This window comes from Struthio camelus, chromosome 1 (assembly GCF_040807025.1).
Source record: "Struthio camelus isolate bStrCam1 chromosome 1, bStrCam1.hap1, whole genome shotgun sequence".
Lineage (NCBI taxonomy): Eukaryota > Metazoa > Chordata > Aves > Struthioniformes > Struthionidae > Struthio > Struthio camelus.
The window spans coordinates 17,123,623-17,139,332 of NC_090942.1; the positions used below are offsets into that span (position 1 = coordinate 17,123,623).

The window sequence follows — 15,710 nt, forward strand, 5'->3', positions numbered from 1 at the left end:
TTCATTGACTTTGTAGGTAGTAGCGCTTACATTCCACAAACTCATGCGTGAACTGAATGAATTGCCACACTCAGTGATACGGAAAAACTGTGTCCCATAGCTGTCTCCACGTTAAAGATACTGGAATTAGGCATTTTTCACTATTCATCTGTCCTATCTGCATAAAATTTTTACAGCAGTCTCAATCTAATGTACACTTGCAATTTGTATTACTTATACCACGTTTTTCTAGCATGTGCTTGAGGTGGCAAACATGAGCAGTCAAACACTGCTGACAGCATTTATTAACCCATGCTGATGGCTTCAGTGCGTTTTGCAACTAGAATCTGCTTGAAAAAAGTGCACTTGGGCTAAGGATAGGTGGAGAAACCTATTTATTTCAGCAGTTAGTGTGAGATCGCTAGAGTCTTTTGAAGCTTCAAGATTTAAAAACATCAAGTGTTGTGACCTGGCCATCCAACACTCAGGTAATACCTTCTTTTGCCTTGCTCCCTCTTCTAGCGTGTATCCGTTTGTGAAAGTGAACTAGCAATGAGGCAAAACAGGATTTTCTAAAACTGTAGTCTGGAAGCATTATTCAGTTGTGCAGTGTCGGTAAATCAATTCACTCGGCGGCAGCCTCATGTATTTCAGTATGTTATTGATCATATTTTTGCAGATAAGTCATTAAAAATTGCCGCAATCAGTCTCCAGTGACTCTCTCACCATAGGTTGTAATGCTTTTTCATAACTAGAGCACAGTATACTTTCTGCGGTATTACTGTTTTTGCTAGTCACTGATCGTTGTTGAAGAAAGGTTGTATTTGTGAGTCACCTGAACTGAGGTCGCTATTTGAGCCTGCAGTGCCATCATATCTGTTACAATAAAATGCATTCTGGAGCAGAGTGTGATCCTATGTGCAATAAACGCTGTCTGCCTTAAGTGGAATTTAGGGATGCAGTAATAGTCATCCCAAAAGTGCATGCTTTGGAGGCACCAGAAATTTAGTTATATGCTTACACTTTGGAGTGCAGCACCCCACCCAAAGTTAGGTGTCTGCATATGTACCAACTGTTCCACTTTGGGAGTCTAGCTGTTTTCTCAGCTCTGTGATGATTTAGAGAGTCGTCTTCATGCGCGCAGGCAGCGCTCAGTCCAGCAGTCACTTGGGATGGAACTCTATTTACAGAGATGGCTAGGGCTATTCTAGATACCCTGATATACCCACCTGGTTCCCAGCAGCCCCTTCAGAAAAGGGATGGATCTCCTGTAGCTGTGGTGTTACATTTGCCACCTCCATTCAGAAGTCTCTGATATCCTGGGACATCTAAAAGGGCAACTGGCAACCTCTGATAAGGTGTGTCTTGCTCCCAAAGGTCATTGATAGAATGCACCTGTTCTACATCTGTGTTTAGGAAGTTCATTACAGCAAAACTCCTGCATTTTTAAGAGAATACCCTCATTTCTAGGCCTTCAAAAGTAATTCATAATATAATGATGCTCTTTACACCTGCGGATGTGTCACTGTGGAGACAGAAATGGAAGACTCAAGAGGTAGGTGGAGAGTAAGCAATAGGGAGCTGGCTCCATGTCAAGTATGCAGACCGTTGGTGTGGGGCAGAGGAGCTTGGCTGCCCAATCCCAGTGTGTTGTGTTTAATCTAGTAGCTGTGCAGTAGGCACGTAGGCAGCCATGGCAGTGGAGATTAGAACCCAGGATTCCCTCCCCTAGCTGAAAGATGCAGTTACCAGGCTGAGCATAGGAGTTGCCTTGTAACCCCAGGACTTTTGCTTTCTTAAATATATTCTGGCCCAGCGTAAACAGAGAGAGGGTGTGTATCCTGTTCCCCCTCTTCTTACGTCCTTTGCAGAGCATGCCTAGAGGTTGGGGAGCCCTATGGAGAAATGGGAGCTCTGGACTTGAGGAGGGAATTGAACCCGCTTCCCACTTCCCCTCCTTTTTGTGCACTTTAACCACTAGGCTTCTGTGCAAAAGAAGGACAGCTCATTACTTCTCCTCCTGTCTTTTGAAAGCCCTGTTTATTTGCAGTCGGGGGTGCTCTAAGGTCTGTTTGAAACTCTGGCACAAGGTCCTGCAGGTGGGACCTTCACCTTGTAATTAGGGCATGTGCTCAGTGTGCTCATGATCAGCTGTGGCAGTTCAGGTGAGAAGCTGGTTTTGGTTGTGCTCTGCTGGTAAAATCATGTTCTGTTGCATGCCAGTCCCCAAAGATGGATTTCATATAGCATAGGCTTCCTCTTGAGGGAAGCTGGCACAGCTTTCCTTATGTAGAGAATTTGTAGGTATACAAATGCAGAGCCTGTAGAGCTCTGACACTGGATGCTAGTAACTGCATTAGGCCGGCGGCCTGCTTGTCGGGCTTAGGCTGCCTGAACAGAGTTGTATGGCCACAAGAGCGCTTTCAGAATCGGCAGAATTGCTCTCTCTCTCTTTCAGTGAGCATTTCTGGCCCTTAACGTGGGTAGAAAAAAAAATTTCTAAACCCAAAATGGGTAAATCGATGCAAATGTTGCTTTTCTGATTCTCCAACTAGTGAGAAAAAGGGGCTTAGAAGAGTGGAGACCATCTGGATTCTCTTACTTGACTGTGGTGAAATGATGACACGAATGTTAGCATTAATATTGCACTCTTGCTCGTTTTGCTATTTTAAATGGGAGTAAAAGGTTGGGAAGAAGACCTCAGTGACTTTGAACTGGGAATCATTTCAGAGAAAGAACTAGAGAGACAAAGAGGAGGGATGGAAACCAAGGAAGAAGGGAGTGAGTAAGAAGAGAAGCAGCGTCACAACAGTAAAGCTGTGAATTGAAAATACTTTTTCTTCCTCCACTTCCTAATTTTGAATTTGATGTTGAAACTAATGAGCATGTTAGTGAAAAGTTTAATACATATGTAAGAGTCGTTATGACTTTTTTGCTCTTTGCATTTGTAAGTGGTCTGTTGTAGATGAGAAAAAGTTGTGGAAACTGAAATCAAGGTCTCAGTAAGAACTTCCATCTTCTCTGTAGCCTCAATTTGAGATACCTTCTCCAAACACTGTAGTTCTTCTGGTTAACCTCTTTTGTTACTGAATCAGTAGATCTCCTATATATTTTCAATATCTGACTCTTGATCATCTTGTTGATGAACTGTGAAAGGTAATAAATTGGGTGTGCTTAATATTAAAACATGAGAACAAATTTAAAATGGACTCGGTAGATTCAAAAGGGGCAATAATAATAGATTAAGCACAGTTAGATTTGAAGTCTTTTGAGTGGGAAAAATGATAGCTAATGTAAGAAAAGCAACTTTATAAAGGGTTGTAAAGTAAGTTAATGATGCCTCTTGCTTTAGTTCTAGACAGTCATCTCTGTCAGAGAAGAAGATACCTGAACCTTCACCTTTATCAAAGAGAAAAGCCTATGAGAAAACAATGGAAAAGACAAAGGCAAAAGAACAAAAACTGTAAGCTTCTTTTATATTTACTTTCTCTGAAATTATTTAAATATTGGGAATATCTTCTTGAAAAATAAATCATGTTTTCTATTTCTTTAATTCTAGGACAGTTTTTAGTGGTGGCAATGAAATTATTGTCCGTTATTCAACTTCTATGTGGGTGTTTTTTTGATTAGGATTTGTGTGTGGTTTTTTATTTTTGTTTTCTTTTTTGGCTCGAGTGTTTTTCTGTACACAAATAACTCAGTGTCAGAACTCTGAGCAAATGTACTTTGGAGCATTTGCAAATGACTTTTTTTTTTTTTAATAAGAAATACATCAGTTTCCTGGAAGAACTGCAGTTTTTAAGAATTTCTTCATTTTTACGAACATGCTTTTTATGCCTAGAGCTTTCATTGTTAACAAGTAAACTTTGAATGTTGTGCCACCTTGCACTCTGCAGCAGTATGTAGTCATAGGGTTATTACCTTCTCTGGGAAACATCTATAGCCAGCATTATAATTTTATTTTTTTACCTTTTAAAAAAAAGAGGATCTAACATTTGAGGCATGTTTCATTTAACCTCTCTAACCATTCGTAACCTGTTTAAAGAAGATGTTCTTTTTTTCTTGTAGCTCAGATTCTGGAGCCCCAGAGGCTAGTCTGTCACCTCCTACTTCCCCACCAAGCCGGCCCCGTAATGAAATGAATGTTTTTAGTCGTCTTACTGTTTCTCAGGGAAACACATCAGTTCAGCAGGATAAGTAAGTCACAGAGGGAAGCCTCAGCCCCCAACCAGGGAACTGCAAAGTGCATTCAAGTTATCAGTGTAGTATCTGTTAGATATTTTGCTCTCCTCCTGCAAGACAGGAGGAGACACTTCTGCGTTTTCATGTATTTTTCAAAGACAATATTTAAAAAGCATGGAACTGTTTTAAAAATTCAAGACAAGCAATTTCCTGCTGAACCTTGTTTCCTGTTTTGTAGGCTACGTCTGGTACTTGTAGTTTTAAACCCTTCAACTGTGTCAGAAAAGAAGTCTAGAGTTCTTAGATGTATGTGTATTTGTGTGTGTGTTTACTCTTAAAAGTAGGATTTAGCTAACAATTTAGGAGATTGTACTTTTGACAGTTATTCAGCAATTCCACTGTGGCTCAGAGTGCTCTCACAAAAGCACCCCGGAGGATGAGATGTTGAAGTGGCTAGAATGCAGCTGTTCAGAGATTATCCAATTTATTGAATAGACTGTCACAGGGAGGTGATCTGGAGCAGCAGTGGATATTGACACCTTATTTAGAAGAGGGAGAGCTCAGTTTCCTGGCACGTTAGGCATCTGCTTTTGTAGGAGTCTTAGTCCAAATTGCAATGGCCTTGAGTTGAGCAGCATGAGTTTACTGCTGAGTTTCGGTCCTGAGAGCAGCGCCATGCAGAGCCGATGAACTCCATCTCCAACTTGGAATCAGTCTTTGGTTCTGACTGTAGCACAAGAAATTACTCTTGTCTGTTTATGCTATTATTTGTGTATAACTTTGTTTTTCAGTGGTCTGAGATCACCACATGCTGAGCAGTAGCTTGCAAGCTTCCAGTAGTTAACTGTGCTTGTAACTCCCTTATCTCACCTGCATAACTTTATATTGAGTTAGCATAAGATAAGTTTGTCTGAGTCTTCTTATATGCTTTGAGTTTTAATAAATTTAATCCTTTTCATTTTTTCCTGACTGACTTTGAAATTAAATTGAAACTACTGAGTCTATTTGATTTGAGTTAAAGATGAACGATATTTTAAGGTGTACTGCAAATGTTCATGTTTTCTGAGGGGATTTTTTGTTGTTGCATTTTGTTGGTTTCCGTTTTTAAACTTTTCTGAAAACAAAAGGTGAAGGAGTTTGAACTTGTGATTGTTTGCAACTTGCTGTTTCTATTGCAGTCAGCTATCAATAATTTTAATACTTATTTTTAAGATTAACATTTTAAATGTTTCTTCTAGACTTTTTTTTTTCATTTTGATATTTTGAAAAAGCGTTAAGTCATGGAGGTTAAATCAAGTATCCATCATCTCCTTTTACTTTGTTACCTTTTCTTCTATAAGAAAATATTGGGGAAAAAAGAAATGGCTTAGTCAGTGTTACACAGCTGCTTGCTCTGAGGCAAGTTTACCGATGTCTGAGAATTCCCTTTTAAGATTTTTTTTCCCAATATTATCACAGATTTAAGGTATAACCTGAGCAATGCCATGTACTATATGTGGATTTGCATTGCGTTTCTGAAGTGGCCATGCTGTTGTTTATTCTTCTCATATGGAGACTTTACTCTGCTGTTGATACCTATATTCTTTCTCCTCACAATCCCACCACTGTTGATTGTAGGTCTGATGAAAGTGATTCCTCTCTGTCGGAGGTACACAGGTACTCTCTCTTTCTCTTTTCTGTTTTCCTGGCATCGTTCAGTGAAGTTATTCCAGTTCTTATGAAGTTTCATTTTGTTGCATGAATTTTCCTGATACTTGCGCACTGCATCTCTTTTGCTTTTGCCAGTAGTTTAAATACTGGAAATTTTGGTCAAGCATGTCTCCCACCCTTATGTCCCTTCCTTTTTTAGGGTATTTCTTATTACTGTTGAGCATGTCAGGTTTTTTTCTTTATAAATGAAGTAAGGTATAAACCTTTTTTAGAGATTTTTTTTTTCTTTTCTTTCTCTTTTCTTTTAAGAAGAGCAGCAAACATCATCTGAGGTTTTATATGCTTCTCTTTTCTTCCTTCCCCCCTCTTGTTCAGTTGTATGCTCTGGTAACTAAAAATTAACGTTCCAGTGTAAATAAAAATCAATAGTTTCTACAGTATCTTACTGACAGTATGCATAGTGGCTAAAGAGATGTATGAATGTCCCTACTCATGTTCCACAGGGAAACAGCTGTGGCTTAGGATAGTGGCACGCTCTCAAAAACTAGAGCGTGCCTAGAGAAGGGCAGCAAAAGGGCTGGTGATAATGTGGGGGTGGCTTTGCCTAGTCGTTGTAGCACTCCTGGCACTTTTTGTCTGTGGGTTTCGGAGTGCTGCACGAAGGGAGGTTAAGAGCTCTTGTCCATGTATTCTTAGGTAACTTATGAAGGGAATGAGTTGGGGAAAAGAGCAGTAGCAAGTAATTCTCAGGCTCGAGGCAGCACACATAAACAGCATACTGCAGAGAAGAAACATGTTTGTTGTGAGTACTGTTAGAAAACAAAAGCATAGAGACATAAAATAATTAAAAAAATATAGAAAGTGAATTGTTTGCCCTCACGTTGCTGAATATGTTGTAAAAAGGTGCAGATCGGAAGGTGAATACCTTTTGCAAGCTGAGGAAGTTATTAGTGTCAGATGATTTCAGGCAATATTTGTATTTGTGGTATTTGTCAAAGAATTGAAGAGGAGTAATGAATTCTATGAACGTGAAAATAAATAGAATAACCATTTCTAAGACCGTACCAGATAAACTAATTGTCATGAAGTTAGCTAGTGTTAGTGAAGACTTTTATCCCTCCTGTAGCAAGCTTCTGCTTGATTGGGAATGTTATATAATTTTTATATTTCCCCAAAGCATCTGGGACTGATAGGTTTTTTTTGTGAGAGAGGGTTATAGTTCAGTTTGTTCCTCATATTGGGGCATGTAATCTGCAAAAGAGCATGGTAGTGAGTCTTAACTGTAAGCTCATCAGGTCGCAGCACTGCGTTGCATGTGTGGGCGCTACCTGGAGGCTTTTCTGCACTTCACAGTAATCAGTGCGGTCCACGTGTGCGTGCAGTTGTATGCATGGCAGTTTAGACTGCTAGTAATTATTAATTGGCAATGAACCATTTCATTTTTCAGGCTGGGTTACAGTTCTTTGGCACCACCACAGGGCTAGGTGCAAATTCAGACTCGTTTGGGGTAGCTGTGCTCCAGCTGTAATCCCTTTTACCCGTTCGAGTACAAGGTTGGCACTGCAGTGTAGGGTGCAGTGGGAAGCTTCCTCGGGGACGCAAGTAAGCAGCAGTTCTCCAAGCTTACCCACAGAAAGCGGCTGATGTGAAATGGTTGCTGATTTGGGATTTGGCAGAACACTCTACACTCATCCCTTTTTGCAGACACGTTACTTGGCGCTAAAATGTCTTTGTGCAGCTTGCAGTATTATGGTTGGATTCATGTCCTTGAATCCAGGAGATGCGACTGGTTCTTTAGGCATTGTACAGACTCTCCCATTTACTGAGCGCTCAGCATCTTGTCTTGTTTTTTGTTTTGTGTGTGATTTCCTTTTTAACTGATAGCCCACAGTTGACGCTTGGTAAAGCTAAATTGTGAAAAACCGTGCAGAGCTTATGAAAGGTATTCAGCTGTTCTGTCCCCACGTGTAAGCAAATGAGATGAATATATCCCTGCATTTAAGTAATTTAGTTTGATCTGTGACTATTATATGCCCAACTCACATTCTCTTTTTTCTTAGGGGGATAATTAACCCTTTCCCTGCTTCAAAATACATCCGATCTTCCCCACTTCAGTGTATCTATACAGCTGAAGGACACACCAAGGCTGTACTTTGTGTTGATGCAACTGATGATCTGCTCTTCACTGGATCTAAAGGTTGGGCAAGCTTCATGCGTCTACTGCCTACAGAGGCTGCTTTGACAACTGGGATATTGTAAAATTCCCAGTTTGTGCTTAGTGCTGTAAATACAGTGTAATATTGTAAGAATCTGGTTTTTTAACATAAGCTGAAGAAGGATTTGTTGTAATTAGCTGCAGATTTTTAATTTCAATATCTAGTATTTAGGCAGTTTATTTGTGTTGGAAAAAGTAACTCTCAGAACAGCATCAATGTTTGTTGAGTGATATGATGGAACCAGTAATGATAAAAATGTGTGCACAGGACGTACAATGCAATAGGCTTAGGGTAGGGATACCACCAGGTAGGCGTGGGAATTGGCAGATCTCCTCTGGCCATGCTCGCTATGGAGCTTGAATATATTCTTCCCGACATAGTTGATTCTTTGAACAGAACTATGACCGTTTGCTGCTTCCCTTATGTGTGTTGTTGCCTGTCTCTTGTGGGCTGTAAGAGTGGAGGAAGGGCCTTGATTTAGGAATTACTAAATTCTCTACTGACTTGTATAATCCATCAGCTCTTCAGGCTGCTAGAAAACAGTGATTTGAAAGAAAACTTTTTTCTCTTATCTTTGGTGACTCTCCATGTTAATCACTAAATCTGACTAGAAAAAAACGTAGCTGGACCTCAGTGGTTATTTTTCATAAACATACTTTTTTTTTCTTGTATATCACTCCAAGTTATTTTTGCTTGTTCTTGTTTCTCTCCTGATATATTCATATAAGGCGTTCAGGGTAAAGGACTCTATATTCTTAGCCGTGCGGCCAAAAATGTGGAAGACACTTTTTCTCCAAAGCTTGGGTGAACGAGTGTGGTAGCTGAGGAGAACTTACCACCTACTGACAGAGAGACTCTCCTTTACACAAATTCACACAGTGAATAAAATCTGAAATTTCAGTGCATCCTTATTTACCCCTGGAATTAACATAGAGATAACACCCTCAGGTATAGGCCTTCCACTGATGATATTCTAGTACTGTTTCTTTGGCTGTTCTGCTACCTGGCTATTACTAATGCCAAGACATACTCTTGCAGTGAATTGGTAAACTTTTGATCTTACAAGTTTTAAGCCAACATTTTAGCATTTGAGCAAGTGTATAGGTGTGGTACTCTGCCTCTGGGTACACCTGTTGTCTTAATGATGTCAGGTCGTTTTACTTTGCAAACACAGGAAAATGCACAAAAGGCGTATTTTTAGCAGCTGTAAATGCTGCTCTGTTGGTTTGTACTGAGATTTCAAACTTAGTGGCTATGTGAAAAAAGGCTTTAAAAAATGTTTTTATTTGACATGTAGATTTAGATTCAATTTTTTTTAACATAGAGATGGTTGCAAACGGTGTATTTTTTTTTCTTGTTGTATGCTAGCTTCCCACACTTTTAGAAGAATTTTTTTTTAGGAAATCTGTGTGCTTTTGGAGGGTAAAAGTTGTGTAACAGTGTAGATAGCTATTAAGTTAAATAAGGCTAAATCTTTTGGAAATTATTGCTGAAGCATGTAACATTAGCAACCTGTGCCAATTCAGGAATGCTAATAAGCTCTCAGGTGCACTGCAGATATTGGGCTTTGATCTTGACAGCTGGGATTTTTAAAGCAGCTGATGAGTTATATATTTACTCACATTCCTCCTGCTACTGCAATTGTTGCCCACAGATGAAGTTTTCTCTTCATTCTCCCGGTATTTATTCCAGTAAAAATGTACTTTTGCGGTGTATGGAGTGATACTGAGAGAGTGCAACAGAGGGAGTTTCTTGTGTTAGAACTTCTGTGTATTTTGGGTTTTAGTCGCAAAAGGCTTGCAGTATCTAAATTCCATTGCCACTAAACGAAAACTGACTAAATCACTTACCCTGAGTTTTTCAGAGGTTCCTGAAGCACTGAATAGTTTGGATCACATCTCTCCTTTGTATTTTTGTTGTGGTAGTGTGTCCTCTGTCACATTGAGGCTCACAGCCCCTCCTGAACTATGTTCTTTATAGGGAGTTCTTGAATAAGAGATTGAATTGTTCCCTTGATCTGTCATCATCTAAACTTGACAGCCTCCAAGGTGTATTTGAATTTCCTTGGGGAGGGGGTTTTATCCTCATAAAATGCCATGGGAGCTAATATGCAGATTGTGAACATGACATTTAATGATTAGCCTTGCTTAGTTTTGTTGATGGTAGATGATGCCATTTTTGTGCAGTGCCTACTAAAATGCAGGGATATGTATAAGTGAAAATAAATTACGTATTTTTATTGTTATTGAGCTTTGGAAATGCATGAGTTTTCTGTTTTCATTTTTTTCCCATTTTTCATTTTGCTTCTTTTTATTTAGATCGTACTTGTAAAGTCTGGAATCTGGTAACTGGACAAGAGATTATGTCTCTGGGGGGTCATCCCAACAACGTTGTTTCTGTAAAATATTGCAACTACACTAGCCTGGTTTTCACAGTCTCAACTTCCTATATCAAGGTGTGGGACATTAGAGATTCTGCCAAGTGTATTCGGACACTGACGTAAGTATGTTAAACCTTAAATGAGAAGAGCTCGAATGAGTCTCAGCTTTGGATAAAATTTTATTAGATTTAATAAAATAATGTGAAGATCCTGATGTAGCTGGCATCCAAACAAAGAAGGAATGGCCCTGTCTGAGCTTGTGTAACCTGACTTTTTATGGATGTTTCCTCTCCAAATACTGATCTATCCCTCGTCAGTTTGGGATCTAAGAGCGTCGTAGCACAGTGTAATTCAAGTACACCATTTGCTGGGGCTGGAGGCTTTCTTCACATGTTCAGCCTAAGTCAGTGTGGGGCGTTGGTAATACGTGGATGCAAATTGTTTTATGTTTCCATGTATGTAGTGCTTTGTCAGGGGTTCAGTATTCAAAATTGGCTTAAAGCCTTTTTGCTCAGGTAAATAGGCTCATTTGTAAACAATATGTAAAGTAGGGAGGACATAATATCCCCTTCCCCCTGGACTTTTACTTAGGTCTTCGGGACAGGCGATGCCTGGTGATGTATGTTCAGGAAGTACTAGCAGAACAGTCACTATCCCGGCTGGAGAGAACCAGATCAATCAGATTGCACTAAATCCAACTGGCACTTTCCTCTATGCGGCTGCTGGAAACTCAGTGAGGATGTGGGACCTGAAGAGGTATTGGACAGTGGCAGAAGTGAATGTTCTGTGCCATATGCACGTGTAACCACCTAAAGTCTCCAAGTTGTTTTGTGTTTATGGTAATACCTGTATCCTGAGCAAATTACAGTCTTGGAATATGGGCCAAGAGATCAATTATTGCATGCTATGGTTGTTACTGAGATAATGGAAATGCTTTTGCCTTCCTCATGTGTTAGGGTTACAGTGAATCTTTAAGTAAGAATGACTGGAAAAACAGAATGTTTTGCGCTTAAGGTAGGTGCTGAAGAATAGGCTGACAAATGCATGAATCCTGACTAGTAATCATTGATGAGATGATGAGAGTGGGTTCATTTAATGTAATGTGATATGTGGCTATGATAATTAGCTAGATAGCAGTTTTCCAAACCAGAACCCACACTCAGAGTATGTTTAAAATGTGGAGAATACTTTAAGGGACTCTAATTGCTTTTAATTTTTAATTTTATAATATAAGAAACATTCTGATTTTCATAAACAGAAGGTTTTATTTGTATTTAATATTGATTTTAACATTTACACGTGGATGTGAGAAATAGTGTATGTAAAGCAGGGGAGGAATAGTGAAAACAAGGGGAAGAAAGATCCATTTTGACAGAAACTGTGCAATAGACTGTATTGGATACATGTAATAAATCATCAGTCATTTATTCTCTTGTTCTTGAAGATTTCAGTCTACAGGAAAACTAACCGGTCATCTGGGCCCTGTTATGTGCCTTACTGTAGACCGAATTTCCAATGGGCAAGATCTTATTATTACTGGCTCAAAGGATCATTATATAAAGGTAAACCGTTAGAATTTTCCTCTTCATTTTACTTTTCACATCAGCACTGGATGCAGGTTTCAGGAGGACTCTCACATCTCCGTATGATGAATGTGGTAGCCAAGGTGGATGTTCTTAATGTCAGTGAAGGATTATGAATAATGTTTAGTCTTAATAAACATTCATCACTTTAGAGGTATTTTTATCTTGCAGTGGATCAATCTTGAAAACATTGTGGATCAGGTTGTCTTTGCTTAAACTCTTAAATCCCTGATAAGTGAATCTCAGATACGTGAAGCCTTGGAGAAAGTTTCATAACAGCTACTCTTCAGAAGCTTTCAGGAGCAAAATATTGCTTAAGAACTGTCAGGCACAGGCACAAGTAAAGTTACTTAAGTCAGTCAGCGCCCGCATTTTGGAGTGCGACTGCTGTGTTTACTGAGCTAGGAATACTGATCGCCTCTAACAGAAGTGTTAGGTGTGTCTTGTGTGTTGGTGGGCTTTTTTTTTTTTTTTTTTTGAATGGAACTGATGCTTGTTAATTGCATGCTGTAATTTTTTAAATACCTTTAACTCAGTTAAGGTATTCTTTTACATTGCCAAGCTGTCCCTGTCTTACTGGCAAGCTTCTTCATTGTAAAAGGTCAATGAAGAGCAAATAATAAGGGATGAAGTCTGACATTTGCTTATGAAACAGAGGTAGTGGTTAAAAAAAAGTGTGAGCTCATTTGTTCCTCCTCAGTTCAGTCTAACTGAGTGAGTTCTGGCCTGCTGCATGGCAAAATGAAAGGTGGCTTACGCTGCTGCTCAAGGGACAGATAGCTGATGGCTAGCTCTGCCCTAAACTGTTAAAATGGCCTTATTTAAGACACCATTCTTGGGGCACAAGCAAGGAAAGAGGTGTGTCTGGCTCAAGGAAAGCATCAGCCTGTAATGGTATGTAACCCTTGCAAAATATGTTATCCAAAAAATATATTAATGCCTCTTCCTGCAGCTTTGTGATTCTCCTAGGGTGAACATGTTTCCTGTACTCATTCTTGAGCATTGCTTCTGTAGCCCATCATGTATTATAGATAGGCACTTCCTTGAAAAGAGGGTGCAGATTTCATAATTTCATGAGTTTCATGAAATTTCACCTCTTCATAGTGTGCAATCTTCTCTGAATTCAGGGAAGCATTCCTACATTGGGCAAGAAGTGGAAGAGAGGAAAGAGGTAGTTCTGTTAAGTAATTTATGTCTAATATATGTCATAATACAGTGGACCTTTCCTGTAATAAGATTTCTGAGATCTTTCCAAGTTTCTCCTCTTAAATTGTTCCCTGCATATCTTCAAGATGTTTAGATGGCAGATCATTTGGTTTAATATATTTTAATATCTAATTATTTATTTTAGATGTTTGATGTAACTGAAGGGGCTCTTGGAAGTGTAAGTCCTACACACAATTTTGAACCACCTCATTACGATGGCATCGAAGCGCTTGCTATTATGGGAGACAACCTTTTTAGTGGATCCAGAGACAATGGAATTAAAAAATGGGATTTGGCTCAAAAAGACCTTCTTCAGGTAGCGTAAAATCATGCGGCTAATGTGACAATCATGCTTTAGAAACTGTTTTTGGGCTATATAAAACTTTAGGCTCAGACAGTGGCTATTCACATAGATGCTCCTGTTTTTAATATGGCAGGCACAGAACACTGGGTAAGAAGGAAGTCAGTGGTGCGGTTGATCTTTATACTAGGAATGCAGTTACTTTCCTCTTTGGTCTGGGGAGTATCAGGAATTCTGATGAAGTGGTTATCCTCTGTTTTAGCTCTGAGTATGTAGGTTTCATTGCTTTGCTTCAGAATGAAAGCAGCACTTCCCTCCTCTGACTGAAACCATTGGTTATCATCCTTGCCATTGACAAGGCGGTAAATTTTGCACTGAACCAACAAATAATGGTTTAGCTCAGACTATGCAACATTTGCCTGTGCAGAAGAGTGTGTGCAAATCTCCCTGCCCCCAATCCTTTTCTAAAAAGTTTCCATCTTAGATCTCCGCTTATCTGGTTATATAATGTATATGTTATGTAGTGCATATCGTACATACAGAAATAATATATGTAGATATACTTTGCTGTTAAAAGACATTTGCTGTAGCTACATGAATTTGCTATACATTTTTAAGCAAGAAGGAGCTCAAATCCGGGAAAACTTTGAAGTTCTTTGGTAATTTCTGTTTGGCATAGAGAATTTAGGCTTAGACTTCTCACTGTAAGCCTATCTGTTTGTTTTTTTTTTTTTTTAGGTCTTATGAGAAGTTGCTGAGATAGAGATACAGTTATTAAATTTGGGACTGTGAGAAATGGAAGGCTAAAAATTACAAAGTAGATGACAGAAGATGTTACTGTTTTTACAAAGACAGATACCAATAATTTAATAATTTTGGTCAGGAGGAGGAGAATGGCTTATATGTGCAATTAAGGTGCAGAGTGCTAGCAAGGAAACAAACAGAATATAAAAATTTCAGGACATGAGACAATAATGGACTGATCACCTTAAGACGACCCTTTCTCTGTGGGCAAGCCTGTTGTCCATAAATATGCAAACTTCATGGACCTTCTTTCAAAACTGTCTAGTTTTTTGTCTGTTCCTGATTTGAGCATTGTTAAGGCTTTCACAGTTAAAATAAGGATTCGGAAATTCACCTTCTTACAGAAAATGTTCACTTGGCCAAGCTGGAACATCTCATATCTCACTGCCTAGAGAAATGTACTAAGCTGCTTGTTAGCAGCAGCAGCAGGAAGACCTCAGGGATAGGGAAGGTGATGAATGCTTGGAATGGCTTTAATATTGTAAGAGGAGTCTTCACTTTCACATTTTAGGCTCATTAAATGTTATGTAATGTGCATTTTTGTTACTACAATTACTTTAACATTGGAAAGAATATATACTGGGGGGTTGGTGGGTAAAAATAGTATAGATCAGAGGACTGGTTGCATTCCTAGACTTATTTTCCTTTTGATATGTGCATTTCATTATTTCTGTGCTTCACATTCCATATTTTCAGGTTTTAAAAGAAGTAGAACTTTATGAAAATGCCCTCATGCTTACTTCTCTCTTCAGGGTTTTTTTTATAAATATTGTGTGTTATTCAAGGAGGTGATACAAAAGCCTGGGTAAAAGAATAAAATTATTTCATTTTTTTAAAGGAATAACAAAACTGCTATTCTTTTTGCTCGTCATAGGGTCATTTAGGTTGAAAGAGACTGGTGAAGGTCACACAGTCAAACCTGCTGCTCCAAACAAGGCCAGCTTTGAAGTTAGGTCAGGTTTTTCAAGGCCTTGCTCAGCTGAATTTTAAAATCTCCAAGGATGCAGATTGCACAGCTGCTCAGGGTAACTTATTACACTGCTTAACAACTCTTGTACTTTTTTTTTTTTTTCCCTCCCCTCTAGTGTCCAGTCAGAATTTTCCTGGTTGCAAATTGTGCCTCTTGTCCTTTTGCTGAGTACCCTTGAAAAGTATCTGACTGTGTCCTCACTGTAATTCCTCTTTTAGGTAGTGGAAGACAGCAATTAGATTTCTTTTTAGCCTTCTCTTTTCCAGGCTGTAGAAACTGAGTTCCCTTTACCTCTCCTTGTTTATCATGTTCTCCAAGCCCCTAACTATTTTACCACTAACAACTGGACTTAGTCCAGTTTATCAATATGCTGCATATACTGGGAGGTTCCAGACTGTACCCAGTATCCCAGAGGTGGCCTCACATATGCTGAGTAGTA

At 39.1% G+C, this 15,710-nt stretch overlaps 1 protein-coding gene across 9 annotated transcripts in view; it reads left to right on the forward strand.

The window, feature by feature from the left end:
- KIF21A (kinesin family member 21A) overlaps positions 1-15,710 on the forward strand; it is a 93,099-nt gene that overhangs the window by 72,398 nt on the left and 4,991 nt on the right. For 4 of the 9 annotated variants that reach the window (XM_068930574.1, XM_068930585.1, XM_068930596.1 and 1 more), the window contains 6 exons: positions 3,332-3,442; positions 7,872-8,008; positions 10,346-10,526; positions 10,999-11,163; positions 11,852-11,969; positions 13,342-13,512. In XM_068930574.1, coding sequence (XP_068786675.1) covers positions 3,332-3,442; positions 7,872-8,008; positions 10,346-10,526; positions 10,999-11,163; positions 11,852-11,969; positions 13,342-13,512 — 883 coding nt within the window. Of the gene's footprint in view, positions 1-3,331; positions 3,443-4,047; positions 4,177-5,778; positions 5,818-7,871; positions 8,009-10,345; positions 10,527-10,998; positions 11,164-11,851; positions 11,970-13,341; positions 13,513-15,710 lie in introns of all 9 variants that reach the window. The other 5 variants (XM_068930539.1, XM_068930549.1, XM_068930558.1 and 2 more) reach the window with 3 other exon arrangements.